Here is a 20,282-nt window from a genome sequence, read left to right as displayed (position 1 = left end):
CTCTGTCTGCCTGCCTGCCTACCTCTCTGTCTGCCTGCCTGCCTACCTCTCTGTCTGCCTGCCTGCCTGCCTCTCTGTCTGTCTGCCTGCCTGCCTGCCTCTCTGTCTGCCTGCCTGCCTGCCTGCCTCTCTGTCTGCCTGCCTGCCTGCCTCTCTGTCTGCCTGCCTGCCTCTCTGTCTGCCTGCCTGCCTCTGTCTGCCTGCCTGCCTCTGTCTGCCTGCCTGCCTCTCTGTCTGCCTGCCTGCCTCTCTGTCTGCCTGCCTGCCTCTCTGTCTGCCTGCCTGCCTCTCTGTCTGCCTGCCTTAGGGCTGTGACGGTCATGGAACTTTATTTGACGGTAATTGGCCAGCCAAATGACCGTGGTGACCTCAATAACCATTTATTGAAAAAAATTACGCATATTTTCTGCTCTCTGCTCCTGATTGCATTTGCTGCCATAGAAATAGAATGAATAGAATGGGCTTCCCCTTTCAAGTCAATGATGGATTAATGAGTGGACTGGCAGCTAGTAAATGATATGCTAAAATGTGTGCTGTGATTTGTTGATTCAACTCAACTGACATTACAAAAAATGCCATGTAAAAAAAATATATTTTTTAAACGATTATGACAGTTATTATTTTCATTACGCTCTTCATCCATAAGTCGGTTACACGGTTATACGGTAGTTGTGCCAGCCCTAAGCTGCCTCTGCCTGCTTCTCTGCCTGACTGCCTGTCTCATCAGATCTGTGTCATCACTGGCGGCTGTGTTAAATGCATCTCCAACCACTAGACTCATGCAGACCTAAATCGGCCTTGGTGGCTAGGAGACAAAACATCACTTTGATCTAAAATCCCTTCTGTCTTTTCTTCTATCCCTCTCTCTGTCTCTCCCTCTATCCCTCTGTCGCTTCCTCAATCCCTCTCTCTGTCTCTCCCTCTATCCCTCTGTCGCTTCCTCTATCCCTCTCTCTGTCTCTACCTCTATCCCTCTCTCTGTCTCTCCCTCTATCCCTCTCTCTGTCGCTTCCTCTATCCCTCTCTGTCTCTACCTCTATCCCTCTCTCTGTCGCTTCCTCTATCCCTCTCTCTGTCTCTCCCTCTATCCCTCTCTCTGTCTCTCCCTCTATCCCTCTCTCTGTCTCTCCCTCTATCCCTCTCACTGTCTCTACCTCTATCCCTCTCTCTGTCGCTACCTCTATCCCTCTCTCTGTCGCTACCTCTATCCCTCTCTCTGTCGCTACCTCTATCCCTCTCTCTGTCGCTTCCTCTATCCCTCTCTCTGTCGCTTCCTCAATCCCTCTCTCTGTCTCTACCTCTATCCCTCTCTCTGTCGCTTCCTCTATCCCTCTCTCTGTCTCTCCCTCTATCCCTCTCTCTGTCGCTTCCTCTATCCCTCTCTCTGTCTCTCCCTCCATCCCTCTCTCTGTCTCTCCCTCTATCCCTCTCTCTGTCTCTCCCTCCATCCCTCTCTCTGTCGCTTCCTCTATCCCTCTCTCTGTCTCTACCTCTATCCCTCTCTCTGTCGCTTCCTCTATCCCTCTCTCTGTCTCTACCTCTATCCCTCTCTCTGTCGCTTCCTCTATCCCTCTCTCTGTCTCTACCTCTATCCCTCTCTCTGTCTCTACCTCTATCCCTCTCTCTGTCGCTTCCTCTATCCCTCTCTCTGTCTCTACCTCTATCCCTCTCTCTGTCGCTTCCTCTATCCCTCTCTCTCTCTCCCTCTATCCCTCTCTCTGTCGCTTCCTCTATCCCTCTCTGTCTCTACCTCTATCCCTCTCTCTGTCGCTTCCTCTATCCCTCTCTCTGTCTCTCCCTCTATCCCTCTCTCTGTCTCTCCCTCTATCCCTCTCTCTGTCTCTCCCTCTATCCCTCTCTCTGTCTCTCCCTCTATCCCTCTCTCTGTCTCTACCTCTATCCCTCTCTCTGTCTCTACCTCTATCCCTCTCTCTGTCTCTACCTCTATCCCTCTCTCTGTCTCTACCTCTATCCCTCTCTCTGTCGCTTCCTCTATCCCTCTCTCTGTCGCTTCCTCTATCCCTCTCTCTGTCTCTACCTCTATCCCTCTCTCTGTCTCTACCTCTCCCTCTCTCTGTCTCTACCTCTATCCCTCTCTCTGTCTCTACCTCTATCCCTCTCTCTGTCTCTACCTCTATCCCTCTCTCTGTCTCTACCTCTATCCCTCTCTCTGTCTCTACCTCTATCCCTCTCTCTGTCTCTACCTCTATCCCTCTCTCTGTCTCTACCTCTATCCCTCTCTCTGTCTCTACCTCTATCCCTCTCTCTGTCTCTACCTCTATCCCTCTCACTGTCTCTACCTCTATCCCTCTCTCTGTCTCTACCTCTATCCCTCTCTCTGTCTCTACCTCTATCCCTCTCTCTGTCTCTACCTCTATCCCTCTCACTGTCTCTACCTCTATCCCTCTCTCTGTCTCTACCTCTATCCCTCTCTCTGTCTCTACCTCTATCCCTCTCTCTGTCTCTACCTCTCCCTCTCTCTGTCTCTACCTCTATCCCTCTCACTGTCTCTACCTCTATCCCTCTCTCTGTCTCTACCTCTATCCCTCTCTCTGTCGCTTCCTCTATCCCTCTCTCTGTCGCTTCCTCTATCCCTCTCTCTGTCGCTTCCTCTATCCCTCTCTCTGTCTCTACCTCTATCCCTCTCTCTGTCTCTACCTCTCCCTCTCTCTGTCTCTACCTCTATCCCTCTCTCTGTCTCTACCTCTCTCTGTCTCTCCCTCTCGCTGACTCTCCCTCTCTCTGACTCTGCCCTCTCTCTGTCTCTCCCTCTCTGTCTCTCCCTCTCTGTCTCTCCCTCTCTGTCTCTCCCTCTCTCTGACTCTGCCCTCTCTCTGACTCTGCCCTCTCTCTGTCTCTGTCTCTCGCTGACTCTCCCTCTCTCTGACTCTGCCCTCTCTCTGTCTCTCCCTCTCTGTCTCTCCCTCTCTCTGTCTCTCCCTCTCTGTCTCTCCCTCTCTCTGTCTCTCCCTCTCTGTCTCTCCCTCTCTCTGTCTCTCCCTCTCTGACTCTGCCCTCTCTCTGTCTCTGTCTCTCTCTGACTCTGCCCTCTCTCTGACTCTCCCTCTCTCTGTCTCTCCCTCTCTCTGTCTCTCCCTCTCTGTCTCTCCCTCTCTCTGTCTCTGCCCTCTCCCTCTTTCACCCCACGTTATTGGTTTCTATTTGAAAAGGATGTATATAGCTACGGCTCTATATTGGTCTGGTGTATTCATGTTTTAGAGTGAGATTATATACTGAACAGCTTTCATAAAATTCAGCCCACAAGTGTATTGTATTTGATCATCTTGGGACAGTATCTCTGCTAGATCAGAATTGCTTTGTGTTCCTTCCCACCCAGGCAGTTTTTGTCATTTATTTCCTTTCATAGAGAATGTTGTAATAACTGACAATGCTAAATATATAGAATATTTACTGAACAATTGTTTTCAGTGAGGTTTTAATGTCCCATATCCCCTCCCTTCCCCTGGTGGCGGTGAGCCTATCTGTGCTTACAGACAAACATCCTGAAGTCATGGAAACCTTTCTGAATGTATAGCTTAGAATATGGAGCTGTTTTTCCTGGCTCCAGACCTTTGTTTCTAAAATATGGTGTTCTGGTCTCTCTCTCGTTCTCTGTTCTGTTTAGGCTGTATTAGATGAACATTCCCATGCTGTGATGAGTAATAACACGTGTTTGGCACCAGTCTGCTTGGCCTGAGGTGTTGTGCGTTACGTCAGCCATAGGAGTGGGAAGGGGCATTCGAGGCACTTTATCATAGCCAGTGTTAGTGGAGCTGGAGACCAACGCTTAGCTACAACCTCTATATTCTCACTTTTGGGAGTCTGTTTTAAAGATTGAAAGTTTCATATCCCTCTTGGTATAACATAATAATGTTGTGTTATTATTATATGATCTCAGTGAGTCACTAAACACGTAGACAACACGCTGCTTGTTAAATGTATTTGCCTATTTGTGTACGAACCACCCTGGTCTGGTCTAAGTTACCATGAAATGTAGGCGACGTGCATTGCTGCTCATACCAGGAAATGAATTCCGTGCTCCAGTCTGGTGTGTTAACCTTGCTGTGCCTCTGTTTTGACAGCTCAATCTCATCTTCCTGGTGGTGACCATGTACAAGATGGTGAAGCACTCCACTTCTATGAAACCCGACTCGACCCGACTGGGCGGTATCAGGTGAGAGGGGGTTCTGAGGTCACTCTGGAGATGATGTGAAGGCTGATACTACTGGTTTTGTGTCAGCTCCGTTTAAAGTGAGAAACCAGTGTGATGCTGCTGTCCTGTTCCCAGCCATGGCCTTTCTTGTGTGGTATTGAATGGTTTATTTGGTGTATTTGACCTTAGAATTACATCTCAATAACCCATAACTGGAGTGGACAGATATTTTCCTTTCAGATTTGATTTTTATCCTCAGGTGTTCTTTTCTGGGGGCTAGTGTTTATGAGGGCAGTGTTTGCGCTATGCGGGTGTTACATTGCCTCTTTCATTTCTTCATAACTGCATCCCTGAACTCTTGTATCAGTTGCTCCCGTGGTCGATTACAGGTTCCCCTGGAACACTGGCTTAAACATGTAGCTCTTAGATTTACGGGTGGGGTGGAGGAACTGCGCTGGCGTTGTACCCACATCTTTATTCAAACAGCCAGTTATTCCAGGGAATTGGATAAAAGAAAAGTCTAAGCTTTTAATAGCAGAGAAATCGTTGAATTGACCTCTATCAAGCTGTCCTGGTTAAGAATGTAGTTTAAAGAGGGTCTGCTTTCAAAGATAGCAGGCTCATTCAAACAAATCATTCAAAGGATGCAAAACTCATTAAACTGTCATTAATTGGAGTCCACCTCTAATCGACCAATTATTTACTCCTACAAAGTTAGATTTTGTAACTTTCCACAAGACTTTGAAATAATAAGTCAGTTGAGTTTTGAAAAGCATAAAGAGCCAGCATACCCACGCCCAAAATACCATCAAATAATGAACAATGTACACAGTGACACAAAAGCGCAACTAATCTGTAGCATCTCTCTCTATTTCGGGTTTGTATTGTCTTTTGTCTCTCTGAAAGTCAAAGACGTGGTGTCTGGTTTTCACTAGTCTCCTTTTCTCTCTTTTTCTCTCTTCCATGGTAGCTCAGTCCTTTTCTGCTGTATATCGATGGCTCCCTTTGCCAGCCGTCTCCATTGGAACTTACCGTTGGCTATCTGATTCTCTTTGGGCTTTCCTGGAACCTCATGTGAGAAACATGCTGTGTTTGCTGTTTCTGTTTAGCCAACCAACCCTGAGAAGAAACAGGGAAACATAGTTAGAATGTGTCAGAGGATCTCGGTTCATTCCAAATCTACGTATCAACATTTATGGCTTGTACTCTAATTACACTGAAAAAAATATATAAACGCAACATGTAAAGTGTTGGTTTCATGAGCTGAAATAAAAGATCCCCGAATTGTTCCATATGCACAAAAATATTATTTCTCTAAAATGTTGTGCACAAATTTGTTTACATCCCTGTTAGTGAGCATTTCTCCTTTGCCAAGATAATCCATCCTCCTGACAGGTGTGGAATATTAAGAAGCTGATTAAACAGCATGATCATTAAACAGGTGCACCTTGTGCTGGGGACAATAAAAGCCAACTCGAAAATGTGCAGTTTTGTCACACAACACAATTCTACAGACGTCTCAACTTTTGAGGGATCGTGCAATTGGCATGCTGACTGCAGGAATGTCCACCAGAGCTGTTGCCAGAGAATCTTAATTTCTCTACCAGAAGCCGCCTCCAACATCGTTTTAGAGAATTCGGCTGTACATCCAACCGGCCTCACAACCGCCGACCACGTGTATAGCGACGTGTTGTCGAGCGGTTTGCTGATGTCAATGTTGTGAACAGAGTGCCCCATGGTGGAGTTATGGTATGGGCAGGTATAAGCTACAGACAACGAACACAATTGCATTTTATCGATGGCAATTTGAATGCACAGAGATACTGTGACAAGATCCTGAGGCCCATGGTCATGCCATTCATCCACCGCCATCACCTCATGTTTCACCATGATAATTCACGGCCCGTGTCGCAAGGATCTGTACACAATTCCTGGAAGCTGACAATTTCCCAGTTCTTCCAAGGCCTGCATACTCACCAGACATGTCAACCATTGAGCATGTTTGGGATGCTCTGGATCAACGTGTACTACAGCCTGTTCCAGTTCCCACCAATATACAGCAACTTCGCACAGCCATTGAAGAGGAGTGGGACAACATTCCACAGGCCACAATCAACAACCTGAAGAACTCTATGCGAAAGAGATGTCGAGCTGCATAAAGCAAATAGTGGTCGGTTTTCTGATCCACGCCCCTACTTTAAAAAAAAAGTTATCTGTGACCAACAGATGCATATCTGTATTCCCAGTCATGTGAAATCCATAGGTTAGGGCCTAGTTTATTCATTTAAATTGACTGATTTCCTGATGTGAACTGTAACTCAGTAAAATGTTTGGAATTGTTGCATGCTGCGTTTCTATTTTTGCTCAGTGTATAAACATGTCCAGAAGGAGGAATACTAACATGGCCTCCTTCTCTCCCCACAGAACAAATCCTTAGGAACCAAACAGAGAGCAACTTCAAATGAATGAAAGATGAAATCAAGGCAGTTGCTTCCGTTATTATTAATGATTGTGATCAATATTGTTTGTGTGTTTCAGATCCTGGGTGCTTGGAGCTTTCGCCCTGCTCTTTCTCCTGGGTCTGACCTGGTCCTTTGGTCTGTTCTTCCTCAACGAGTCCTCCGTTGTCATGGCGTACCTCTTCACCATCTTCAACACTCTGCAAGGGATGTTCATCTTTATCTTCCACTGCCTCCTCCAGAAAAAGGTAAGGATTTAATACATATGGCCTATATAAAGATAATGCTGCAGACTCTAATAAGCACTGTATTTTGTACGTCCATGTTTGAATATAAGACAAGCTTTCCTCACCAGAAGTGGGAAATAACCTTTTTAATGACTAGTTTCCCAAAGAAATAAGATGACTGAATGTATCGATGTGTACTTAAGTCCAAGGCAAAATATATGCTTTTCATTTCAATGTCTGCCGTCTCTTGACATTTAAGAGTATCTCTGATATTAGCAACGCTTCTATGTCATATTTTCCCCCCTGAAATGTATGAGATTTGAATGTGTCATCATGGCGGACGCGATAGCCCTATCTCCAGAGACACGCCATTTGAACTGCTGCTGTTGGCTTGGTGGCATTTGATAAAGATATGAATTTTGTGGCTTTGTAGGAAAGCCTTCCTCTCTCTATCTCTCTCTGGAGTAGACTGTCACTGTTGTGGTGTCTCTGAGCTCACTGTGTCTCTGTCGCTCTGCCCTGATCTTGTGCCCGCTGCAGGTCCGTAAAGAGTACAGCAAATGCTTCCGTCAGTCCCAGTGCTGCGGAGGTCTGCCTTCTGAAGGGTCCCACAGCTCGGCCAAGACAGCCACGTCTCGATCCACCGCACGCTACTCCTCCGCCACACAGGTACAGTACATACTAGGTACGGTACAGCAGCTGGAAGTTGGATTATATCTACCTTTTTTTCTATCCTTTCTTTCTTTGGAGAGGGAAACGAGGTTTCTTTTTCTAGTCTTTCTCCTGTTGCATGCTAGCACGCCAAGGACCAGCATGAACACTTGAATATACCTTCTCTCAACCCTTTCTTTTTTTATTGAGAGCAGTACTGTTGTACACTTCAGTAACTGTATTTTCCCAGAGAGAAATGGTTTTGCGGCATAGGAGGGAAAGGCCAGTTGTGGTCTTTCTCTCCTGTTGCAAGCTAACACATAGAAGGAAGAGTCGGTATTGAGTTAAAGGTGGTCGTTCTGATCCTCTTGTGTGAAACTGCCTTCTCTCTTTCCACTGAGGGTGAAAGGGAGAGCCTACGCCTTGTTCTCCTGCTGCATGCTAGCATGTAGAGAGAACAGGGAAGGATACCGGCTTTGGAAATTGAAGTTGCGTCCGAAATGGCACCCTATTCGCTATTTTGTGTACTACTTTTGACCAGAGTCCTATGGGCCCTGGTCAAAAGTAGTGCACTATATAGGGAATAGGGTGTCATTTCGCATGCATCCATTTTGTTTTGGAGGTAGTTCTTGTAATCCATTGTGTTTGCTTGCTGCCTTCACAGAGCATTTTTCTTGTGGTCTTTTTCTGTTGCATGATAGCATGTAAAGGGAAGTGACATCAGTGTTTAAGGTTATTCTAATATGTGTGTTGTTGTTTACCTCCTCCAGAGTCGTATCAGGAGGATGTGGAACGACACAGTGAGGAAGCAGTCAGAATCCTCCTTCATCTCCGGAGACATCAACAGCACCTCCACCCTCAACCACCAGGGTAAGACTCTGGCCCCTCTATCTCTATCTACACATGTTATGTTCTCTCTGTTAGGGGCCCTTGAATAGACAACAAGTGCCTGAATAAATATGGCAGATGCTGATTTTATTTTTATGTATTTAACCTTTTATTTAACAAGTCAATGATGATGCTCTTCATTCAAGGAGGCAGCTTTTTGGTAAAATGATAAATGTTTACTCAATATTGCTAGTGTCTGTCCTTATTACAGAAAAACCCATAAACAACAAATGAAATACATGTTATTCAGCAGCAAGTAAACAAATACACGCTAAAGAAATGTTTTACGACGACTCAAAGTTCACGTCAATGTGTCTTTTGGTGGTCGATCTGCACAGCTGCTACTTGTTGGATGAGAGAAGTGTTACATAGCTACTTAGTCTGGCTTCAAGTGGTAGTGATGAGAAGCTGGTGTCGTGTGTGTGTTCAACTCTGGGCGACCCTGACTGGCTGGCTGCAGGGGCTTTGCTGGCTGTGCACTGACTCATCCTCACCCTGGCCTGGTCTCCTGATGATTTTCAGCCATGAGACGGAGAGAATGAGCGAGCGAGAGAATGAGCGAGCGAGAGAATGAGCGAGCGAGAGAATGAGCGAGCGAGAGAATGAGCGAGCGAGAGAGAGAGAGACTTGAGAGAGCAAGACAGACAGACAGAGGGGGAGATGGAGAGAGACTGACAGAGAGAATAAGAAAGAGGAGAGGTAGAGAGAGAGGGGGGAAAGAGAGACAGAGGAAGAGAGTGAGGGAGAGGTCACAGAGGTTTAACATGATACAGCTCAGACTTGCACTGTGAAATAGATTTGAACTTCTATCCCCCTTATCAGTGTCAGCATTAAGCTCTCTTACTCACCACTGATAAGAAATGAGATATTGTTTTCAATGACTGGACATTGCTATTATACATGATACTTATAGATGCATTACGTACACTTCCATTATGTGGAAGCACAGTGATGTCAGTAGATACCGGTGTGCAGTCCCCTCCTGATCAGTTTGATTGTATAGTCTATACGGTCCACTGACTCCAGACTGTAAAGTGGCTGCTTACAATGACTTGTTTTACATGGCTACTGTAATCATACCAGAAGAGATGGAGTCCCGCACACTGTTAAAAATAAACAGAAGAAGGAATAATCCAAAACTGAGGCTTGAATGCAAAATAAATATGTTTATAAAAACATAATGGTGACCAGAAAATAATCTATTCCAGTATACTTATTTTGATTCCTAGGCACCTGGAACAGACTATTCAGTAGTAAAGATCTTCCGAGTGCAGATGGCCTCGTTACTGTAATCATACTGAGTATTTTGACTCCCACTTTAGAATGTAATCCCTACAGTAGTATTTATTTATTAGTCAAATATTTGTTTAACAGAGAAAGTACTTGACAATGTGGTTAGTACATGTTTGCTTCTGGTGGTACAGAATGTGGCTTTGTTTATAGCGACTTACTTGTTGCGGACAATATTGCTTGCTGTTCTGTGAAATGAAATCTGGAGAATACGATGTTTAGACACGATTTAAACATCAACTACCCAACTACTCAGCCTGTTGTATTTACTGAAGAAGCACACTGCTGCAACCCCTATACTGATGGTACTTTTTCCTCTGGCCTCTCCTCTTCCCTTATTTACTCTCCTGCCTTGTCTTTTTAATATAATAAAATATAATCAGATACTTCTGTTTCTACTCCCTCACTCACATCCTCTCTCCTGCTCTCACTCTGCCTCCCTCTCTCACACAGTCTCCCTCTCTCACACAGTCTCCCTCTCTCACACAGTCTCCCTCTCTCACACAGTCTCCCTCTCTCACACAGTCTCCCTCTCTCACTCTCACACAGTCTCCCTCTCTCACTCTCACACAGTCTCTCACTCTCACACAGTCTCCCTCTCTCACTCTCACACAGTCTCACTCTCTCACTCTGTCCCCCTTTCTCTCCCACCGTTCTTACAGGGTTGACTGACAACTACCTCTTAACATACCCTCTCTCCCTTTTTCTCCTCTCTTTCTCACTATCCTGCCTCGTCTTTCTTTCCTCCCTCCCTCACTCTTTCCTTCCTTCTTACAGGAATGACTGGCAACTACCTCCTAACTAACCCTCTGCTCCGAGCCCACGACCCTAACAACCCCTATAACAACCTGCTGGCTGAGACGGTGGTGTGCAACGCCCCCTCCCCTCCGGCATTTCACCCACCAGGTGCATGGTGACCTCTAACCTTTCTCCCTATGTTGATCTTTCTTTCTCTGTGTCTGAAATGGAACCATATTCCCTACCTTGATAAGTTTGACTCAATATAGGGAATAGGGTGCCTTGTGGACACACTTTGTTTTGTTTTAGTGTGTGTTTGAAACTAATTGTAATAGCAGTTGTTTGTGGGGTTGTGGCCCCTACACAGCATGTGTTGAGAAGTCTTGCTGTCGATTGTGGGGTTGCCCTTCCTCTCCTCTCATTACCGCAGATCTTTATTTCATTGTTATCTAGTATACACGCTGTGCTTTGTAACACCCAACCAGATGCGGTTGAGAAAGGTCAGTGCTCTCTTATCAAGACTACTCCAACAGTCATTTATTGGAAATCAGATGCATTTATTCAGTTTATATACTGCTCAAAAAAAATAAAGGGAACACTTAAACAACACATCCTACATTTGAATGAAAGAAATAATCTTATTAAATACTTTTTTCTTTACATAGTTGAATGTGCTGACAACAAAATCACACAAAAAGAATCAATGGAAATCCAATTTATCAACCCATGGAGGTCTGGATTTGGAGTCACACTCAAAATTAAAGTGTAAAACCACACTACAGGCTGATCCAACTTTGATGTAATGTCCTTAAAACAAGTCGAAATGAGGCTCAGTAGTGTGTGTGGCCTCCATGTGCCTGTATGACCTCCCTACAACGCCTGGGCATGCTCCTGATGAGGTGGCGGATGGTCTCCTGAGGGATCTCCTCCCAGACCTGGACTAAAGCATTCGCCAACTCCTGGACAGTCTGTGGTGCAATGTGGCGTTGGTGGATGGAGCGAGACATAATGTCCCAGATGTGCTCAATTGGATTCAGGTCTGGGGAACGGGCGGGCCAGTCCATAGCATCAATGCCTTCCTCTTGCAGGAACTGCTGACACACTCCAGCCACATGAGGTCTAGCATTGTCTTGCATTAGGAGGAACCCAGGGCCAACCGCACCAGCATATGGTCTCACAAGGGGTCTGAGGATCTCATCTCGGTACCTAATGGCAGTCAGGCTACCTCTGGCGAGCACATGGAGGGCTGTGCGGCCCCCCAAAGAAATGCCACCCCACACCATGACTGACCCACCGCCAAACCGGTCATGCTGGAGGATGTTGCAGGCAGCAGAACGTTCTCCACGGCGTCTTCAGACTCTGTCACGTCTGTCACGTGCTCAGTGTGAACCTGCTTTCATCTGTGAAGAGCACAGGGCCCCAGTGGCGAATTTGCCAATCTTGGTGTTCTCTGGCAACTGCCAAACGTCCTGCACGGTGTTGGGCTGTAAGCACAACCCCCCACCTGTGGACGTCGGGCCCTCATACCACCCTCATGGAGTCTGTTTCTGACCGTTTGAGCAGACACATGCACATTTGTGGCCTGCTGGAGGTCATTTTGCAGGGCTCTGGCAGTGCTTCTCCTGCTCCTCCTTGCACAAAGGCGGAGGTAGCGGTCCTGCTGCTGGGTTGTTGCCCTCCTACGGCCTCCTCCACATCTCCTGATGTACTGGCCTGTCTCCTGGTAGCGCCTCCATGCTCTGGACACTACGCTGACAGACACAGCAAACCTTCTTGCCATAGCTCGCATTGATGTGCCATCCTGGATGAGCTGCACTACCTGAGCCACTTGTGTGGGTTGTAGACTCCGTCTCATGCTACCACTAGAGTGAAAGCACCGCCAGCATTCAAAAGTGACCAAAACATCAGCCAGGAAGCATAGGAACTGAGAAGTGGTCTGTGGTCCCCACCTGCAGAACCACTCCTTTATTGGGGGTTTCTTGCTAATTGCCTATAATTTCCACCTGTTGTCTATTCCATTTGCACAACAGCATGTGAAATTTATTGTCAATCAGTGTTGCTTCCTAAGTGGACAGTTTGATTTCACAGAAGTGTGATTGACTTGGAGTTACATTGTGTTGTTTAAGTGTTCCCTTTATTTTTTTGAGCAGTGTATATTATATCTTATTATTTACCATTCTCCTCCTACACCTGTTGATGCTACATTTACAGCAGGTTCAATGGCATTATTAAAAAAAATGTCTTGACTACAAACCCGGATCCCAGTTTGATTTTAATTTTGTCAGTGTCTGTGTAGCGTGAACCAGATTCGCTCTCTATCAGACTAAAGGAGGAAGCAGAATAAAGGAATAAAAAACACAGGAGTACAAGACGCAATGCAGGCAGAATTATACCCCTCAGATATGCAGAGGCATTTGATGATGAAAGAGGAGAGGATGGAAGGAAAGGAAGCAGCGCCAGGATGAATGTGTGGAGGGAGGGAAGGGGGGAAGAAGGGAAGAGAAGGATACAGGAGAACATACAGAAACTGTAGTTGTTCGCTCGGATTTGGCAGGTCTCCAATTTCGCTCGCTTCACACTGAGAACACTTAAGGCAAATCATCTGCCTTTTTTTCTGGAGGTTGGAAAGAGTTCGGAACATAACATGAACAGATTGTCACAGAAATCAGACTTTTCATGATATAGTTGCTATTTCATTACCATCAATGTACCAATGACCATAATCAAAACACCACAAATGTATCTAGAATCTACAAATACCCCCACGCCACGTGCAAGCAAACAATGCTTTTGAGACATTAAAATGCACAGTCATCATAGGTAATTACAGTATAAGATAACTTATTCTAGTTGAGCGGTGGTAATAAATGAACAGTGACGGAGTCTAATTAACAGGTTATTGTACGCGTCAGTGTGATCATCCCATGACCTGCCAAAGCACATCATCAGCCAGTCCTCTCTACAGGCAGATGAATCATGGAAATACATGAAAGACACAGCCAATCATAAGGGAGATAGTCCACATACCTGCATCCTCAAACACTACAGATACTTTTATTAATGACTCACAGTTAAAGAAAATGAAAGCACTCAAACATTATTAATGACAAACATTTGAAAGACATGAAATACTTAGGAATTTACCTAAATAGATGTTGACTGGTTTGGGTGTAACTTCCTAACAGACAGATGTTAAGTAGTGTTATATGGGGGGAGGGGGGAATGTATACAGTTACATATCAGGATATTATTTTTGACGATACATTGCATCGTATCATTTTGACAATATCGCAGTATTATTTTTGTGCTACTTGGCTGTACCTGCAGCAGAACTGATCAGAACGTGTTTTCTCATGGCTCTGTCTTGTCCCTCTGCAGCAGACATATGGGGAGTAATATGTTTGGAATATCGATTCGCAATAAAATCGAAGTATCAAATCCCAATACATATAGAATCGTGAGAATCGCAATACATATCGTATCGTGATAATATCGTATCGTGAAATCCCTGGCAATTCCCAGGCTTAGGTATATAATGATGAATCACCCAGCGATCGGTAAGCTGCTCTGACCAGCTGATGCTTAGAGTTAGAGAGGGAAATATAAGTCTCCAACTTCAGTGATTTTTGCAATTCGTTCCAGTCATTGGCAGCAGAGAACTGGAAGGAAAGGCGGCTAAAGTAGGTGTTGGCTTTGAGGATGTCCAGTGAAATATACCTGCTGGAGCGCATGCTACGGGTGGGTGTTGCTATGGTGACCAGTGAGCTGAGATAAGGCGGAGCTTTACCTAGCAAAGACTTATAGATGATCTGGAGCCAGTGGGTTTGGCAACGAATATGTAGCAAGGGCCAGCCAAAGAGGGCATACATGTCGCAGTGGTGGGTAGTATATGGGGCTTTGGTGACATCGCCGAAGTCAAGGATCGGTAGGATGGTCAGTTTTACGAGGGTATGTTTGGCAGCATGAGTGAAGAAGGCTTTGTTGCGAAATTGGAAGCCGATTCTAGATGTAATTTTGGATTGGAGATGCTTAATATGAGTCTGGAAGGAGAGTTTACAGTCTAGCCAGACACCTAGGTTTTTATAGTTGTCCACATATTGTAAGTCAGAACCGTCCAGAGTAGTGATGCTAGACGGGCGGCAATCGGTTGAAGAGCATGCATTTCATTTTACTAGCATTTAAGAGCAGTTGGAGGCCACGGAAGGAGTGTTGTATGGCATTGAAGCTAGTTTGGAGGTTAGTTAACACGTTAGTGTCCAAAGAAGGGCCAGATGTATACAGAATGGTGTTGTCTGTATAGAGGTGGATCAGAGAATCACCAGCAGCAAGAGTGACATCATTGATATATACAGAGAAAAGAGTCGGCCCGAGAATTGAACCCTGTGGCACCCCCATAGACTGCCAGAGGTCCGGACAACGATTTGACACACTGAACTCTAGTTAGTGAGACGTAGTTAGTGAACCAGGCAAGGCAGTTATTTGAGAAACCAAGGCTGTTGAGTCTGCCGATAAGAATGCGGTGATTGACCGAGTCGAAAGCCTTGGCCAGGTCGATGAAGACGGCTGCACAGTACTGTCTTTTATTGATGGCTGTTATGATATCGTTTAGGACCTTGAGCATGGCTGAGGTGCACCTGTGACCAGCTCGGAATCCAGATTGCATAGCGTAGAAGGTACGGTGGGATTCGAAATGGTTGGTGATCTGTTTGTTCACTTGGCTTTCGAAGACTTTAGAAAGGCAGGGCAGGATGGATATAGGTCTGTAACAGTTTGGGTCTAGAGTGTCTCCCCCTTTGAAGAGGGGGATGACCGCAGCCGTTTTCCAATCTTTAAGAATCTCAGACGATACGAAAGAGAGGTTGAAAAGACTAGTAATAGGGGTTGCAACAATGGCGGCAGATCATTTTAGGAAGAGAGGGTCCAGATTGTCTAGACCAGCTGATCTGTAGAGGTCCAGATTTTGCAGCTCTATCAGAACATCAGCTGTCTGGATTTGGGTGAAAGTTTTTCTGCTCTTTTGCACACCAGCATTTCCACCAGCATTTCTACTTGCACATCCTCATCTGCACATCTATCGCGCCAGTGTTAATTGCTACATTGTAATTACTTCGCCACTATGGCCTATGTATTGCCTTACCTCCTTACTTCATTTGCACACACTGTCTACAGATTTTTCTATTGTGTTATTGACTGTACGTTTGTTTATCCCATGTGTAACTCTGTGTTGTTTTTTTTTGTCGCACTGCTTTGCTTTATCTTGGCCAGGTTGCAGTTGTAAATGAGAACTTGTTCTCAACTGGCCTACCTGGTTAAATAAAGGTGAAATAAAAAATAAAAAGTGTAAAGTATTGAAGAGGCTCAAGTTGAAAATGTTAGCTTATTTCTAATGTCTTCTGCTGTAGTCGTTATAGATGATCCTCCCCATCCTGAAGGATCAACATGGCTTCTATGAAGTGTATTAATACAAAGGTAATACAGTGCAGATGTTAATTTGATGCAGTAACGGTAAAGAGAACGTCTTGGGCGAATCTCCGTTGGAATCTTTCCCAGAATGCAGATGTCTGGCTCCGGCGGTGTCCAGTTAAATTCTGTTCACATCACTTACCCCCCTCCCTGTAGACAATATCTGTCTGTGTTAAAATGACTGACCATGCATAAACAAATGCAAATCCTGCAGTGGGGCTGTTTTCACGCTATTTCTGTCTTTTTTTCTAACCCCCTTTCTTTGCCCTCATACTCCTCCCCCATCCCTCCCTCCCTGTTCCCTCCTTTCACTCTTTAAAAAAAATCTTTGATGTCTGTTTTTACACTCTTTTCTCCCTACCAAAGAGAGAAAGAGACGGTCCTTATCTCCACGGCAGTGTGTGTCACAGCCCAGCTCCAATTTTATTCCTCCATCTCACAGTCAGGTCTATTCAGAATCATTTAACTGAAATCTAAAACTTCAATCTCCCCCCTTTCGCGGAGCTTGAAGCGAGGCAGTCAGTAACTGCCAAAATACGGCTCTTTTTTTCATCCTCTTCCCTTACTCATTTAGACTGATCCTCCTATTCCCCATCTTCTTCATCTTCTGCCGACATTCTTCTAGCCAATCTTTGAGCTTCACAAGAGGTTATCAATGTGATCTATTGTGTACAAAGTATTTCCTTCCCATCTGGGAGAAGTAGATAGATAGAAACCTGTTAAATCAAATCATCCCTCAATCACATTCTAAGCAGAGAGAGAGAGAGTAATGATATGATAGTGTACTTGCCATTTTAGACTGTAAAGAGGCTGTGATTGCTTGCTGCTGAAACCCTTCCACCTGCCAAGTCCTGGATTCAGTTGTTCTCAGGATTATTTCTCTAGAGCTTTCTCAAATGTTTCAATTTCTTTTCAGATGAATCTGTAAATTCGAGTTAAATGGTTAACTTTTTAGGGGGACCCAAATCTGAGCGGGACCGACTGAATCCAGGCCTCCTTCCTCTTTTGTCTTATTTCAGTGATTTTCTTGTTTTTTATGCCGCAATAAAAAGCATATGTTTTACTTTTTTTGTTGCATATCAGCAGTTCTTAGGCCAGATAGCCTGAGCAGACACACTTGATGTGAGTGGTGGCAAAGTGAGTCATTGCACCGTGCCTGTGTCGTGGTTGGGGGGGGGGGGAGCTGTGCTTGTGTGGCCCCAGTGGGTGAACAAGGTGGCCCTGCGTCTGTGTTCCACATTACTCCTTCTTTCTTTTTTTAAAGGCTGGAATGAATGTTTTATTCATTGTCTCTTTTCTACCTCCACCTCCCCCACAGTATTTTTTTCTCTCATAACCTGTGCTATGATATGTTGATCTTGCTATGTTGTTGCTACCTGGCTAGCTACATTATCAGTGTGTTGTTGCTGGATGTGTAATGTTTCCTTCTTTTTCCTTTGTCATTTGTCAAATATTGTTCAGGATAACTTCAGAATTGGCTATGATAATGTCAGACATGATGATGCCAAATGGGAACAGACATGATAGAAAATGATTTCAAATTTGAACCTCTTGAACTGTATATTATGTATAAATATGAAAATTTAAACATAAAAATCGAGTTAGCAACTATTGCAAACACTTAACAGTGAAGTGTCCTGAGCAGTATCAAACTGTATTGTATTGATTTGTAATTTAATATTGATTTATAAATAGTGATCAGTGATATCTAATCCAGGTGTCGTACCTCTCGTTGCAGGGCAGCACTCTCTGACCCACAGCAGGGACATCAGTGCCATGGACACCCTCCCCCTCAACGGAAACTTTAACAACTGCTACTCCCTGCGTGACCATGACGATGACTATGAGGATGTTGTGGGTGGGGGTGTGGTCGGGGGTGTGGTCTGCGGCCCAGGGGACCTGGGGGGCCTCAGCCTGGACGACGCTGCCTTCGAGAAGATGATAATCTCTGAGCTGGTTCACAACAACCTGAGGCCCCGCGGGCCCCCTAAGGGCCACAACCCCCACCGGGATAGCAGGGAGAGGGACAGGGACCGGGCCCCTGCCCAGACCAGGGTGACTGGGGACAGGGATAGGGATTGTGGGGGTGGAAGCGGCAGCGAGGATGATGCCATAGTGGCGGACCATGCTGAGGCTTCGTCCCCCCAGAGAGGTAGTATAGTCGGGGTAATTGGAGGAGGTCACCCTACCCTGGAGTTGCTGCTGCACCCCCACCACAAGGAGGCGTTAGAGGCCCCCCTCCTGCCCCAGAGGACTCACTCCCTGCTCTACAGTGCCCACAAGGCCCCCAGGAGGGCTGTGGAGGGGCCTGGGGGCCACGGCTCAAAGACAGTGGGGGCGATGGAGGACAGGGACTCCCAGTCACCCAACAATAACAGGGACTCCCTGTACACCAGCATGCCCAACCTGAGAGACTCCCCCTCGGCCTCACCCTACCCCCCCGATGAAGCCGACGACCTGTCCCCTTCCCCCAGGAGTGAGGGGGAGGACCTGTACCATAAGAGCATGCCTGAGCTGGTCGATGGGCCCCAGCCCCTGTCTTACTATCACATACACCGGGGCACCAGCGATGGGTGCATTGTGCCCCCCAGCGCTGAGGACTGTGAACCTGAGGGAGAGGGCCCCCAGGATGGACAGATGCAGCTCATTACCAGCCTCTGAGCAGGTGGATGGAGGAAGGAGAGGAAGCACCTCTCTGGTGTTTTTGCACAGGTTTGAACATATGATAGTGTGTGGGCTTTGGTTGATGTCAAGACTATTGCCAGCCCTCACCGGTCCTCCTCCTGGTCCTCCTCTGCACTCCCAATGACCCGTCAGAGCAGGAAGTGAAATGTTTGTGGGTGGTAGGCAGGAGATGGATGACTTATTCACACATACACTCAGTCACATACAAATGTCCTTTGGACTTGAACTGCTCCGCTCTGCTGTGGGACTACAGAGAAGGAAATGCACAGACCACTCCAAGTGTCAGAGAGTAGTCTGTCTGGCGCCATCCCTGTCCAGCTTGCATTTGTATTATATTGAAAAAGAAAAAAAATATGGTTTCAAACTCCAGGTTTAGAACTTTAGGAACACTGGTGAAGTTTTCCTGGAGGGGTTTCCAGAATGAGGATCTGTTGAGTCATTCCACTCCAGAACCTAGAGTCATTTCACTCCACATTGAGGAATGTCAAATGAAGAACCACTAATTCAGACTCAGGCATTATATTTTCTCTATTGCACATTTAACTGTTGTCAGAGTAACAGCTAAATAAAATATATTTTGCTGTACCACAGTGTAAAAAAAGAAAAAGAATACAAATGTTGTGGCAACCAATAATACAACCTTTCAATGTTGAGGAGATTGTCCTCAAAACAGGTTGCTCAAACGGTGCAAATGTCTTTTTTCCTCTCACTTGACTCATTGTAGTATGTTTGAACATAAAATATATATACTTTTTTGAAAATCTCATAAGAAACAATACTCACATCTCTGCTTGTGAAGTGCTTTTTGCTTTCATGAATTAAGCGTTTTGGCAGTAATATTTGTTGTTAACACCATGCCATGCACAGATTTGGAGGGAATTGGATCATTGTGTAATTTATTTTACTTGAAAGAAAATAAAAACATTTGTGTCAATGCGATATTTCAAGCATATTACGAACATATTTCAGCCTTTGACATTAATTTATTAACAGAATTATTGAAAATTTGAAAAATAAAAATGGTTGGGTAGTGCGACTTTCAGCACGCTTTAGATTAAGTTCATTTATTTTGTAAGAGCCCATTGTCAGCTGATATAAAAATTCAACTCTTGTTTGATATCAAATAAATGTGAGATTTTTTCTTGTTTGCAATGGCTGACTGTTCCTTTACTTTCATGTCCAGACATGGAGCAAGATGAGAGCTAAGCTTCTGTTTAGACCTGTAGTCATGGAAAGAAATGGCAAAGGGAGAGTTATCTGATTGATCCTGCTCAATAACTTTCATTCAAATATTATTTCCTAGTAAGGTCTTCCAGCCCGTAGGTCCTGCTTCAATCTGACCACCCAGCTGTTCTTAGTAGACAATGTACGTCTGCTCAGTTCTGCATTTAACTGTGACATACACTTCATTAGACCATGTGAGATGCCAATTCTCTGTCAGACGTTGGAGTGAGAGAGGGGGAGGAGCGGGGGCCGTGGCCAAGGCAGGGCAGAGAGGAGCAGAGCTGCTAAGTCCACCATGGCTCCCTGCCGCGGTGTTTGAATGTCAGCCTCTCCGTTTACACAGAGCTATCCAGATCCAACAGGCCCCGGCCGGGAGACACTGAACCGGTCTGTTATATTATTTGGAAACTTGGCTTCGCATTCACTTCAAATGTAATGAAAATCAGATGAAATGCAAAGCTGATGACCAGGGACCAGGACCATGCATACAGTACAAGCAGGCTC

General features: G+C 45.5%; 1 protein-coding gene across 12 annotated transcripts in view; it reads left to right on the top strand.

The window, feature by feature from the left end:
- The window catches only part of LOC106569141 (adhesion G protein-coupled receptor L2), a 128,895-nt gene extending 109,189 nt beyond the window's left edge, over window positions 1-19,706 (top strand). For 4 of the 12 annotated variants that reach the window (XM_045694181.1, XM_014140159.2, XM_014140160.2 and 1 more), the window contains 6 exons: window positions 4,083-4,174; window positions 6,692-6,860; window positions 7,380-7,508; window positions 8,261-8,360; window positions 10,446-10,574; window positions 17,608-19,706. In XM_045694181.1, the coding sequence (XP_045550137.1) occupies window positions 4,083-4,174; window positions 6,692-6,860; window positions 7,380-7,508; window positions 8,261-8,360; window positions 10,446-10,574; window positions 17,608-18,530 (1,542 nt within the window). In that variant the 3' untranslated portion in view covers window positions 18,531-19,706. Of the gene's footprint in view, window positions 1-4,082; window positions 4,175-6,691; window positions 6,861-7,379; window positions 7,525-8,260; window positions 8,361-10,445; window positions 10,575-16,952; window positions 17,007-17,607 lie in introns of those variants that run through there. The other 8 variants (XM_014140165.2, XM_045694183.1, XM_045694182.1 and 5 more) reach the window with 5 other exon arrangements.
- The last annotated feature ends 576 nt before the right edge of the window (window positions 19,707-20,282 follow it).

This window comes from Salmo salar, chromosome ssa14 (genome assembly GCF_905237065.1).
Source record: "Salmo salar chromosome ssa14, Ssal_v3.1, whole genome shotgun sequence".
Lineage (NCBI taxonomy): Eukaryota > Metazoa > Chordata > Actinopteri > Salmoniformes > Salmonidae > Salmo > Salmo salar.
Note: the sequence above shows the minus strand (reverse complement) of the source record. Positions and strands in the feature narration are given on the sequence as shown.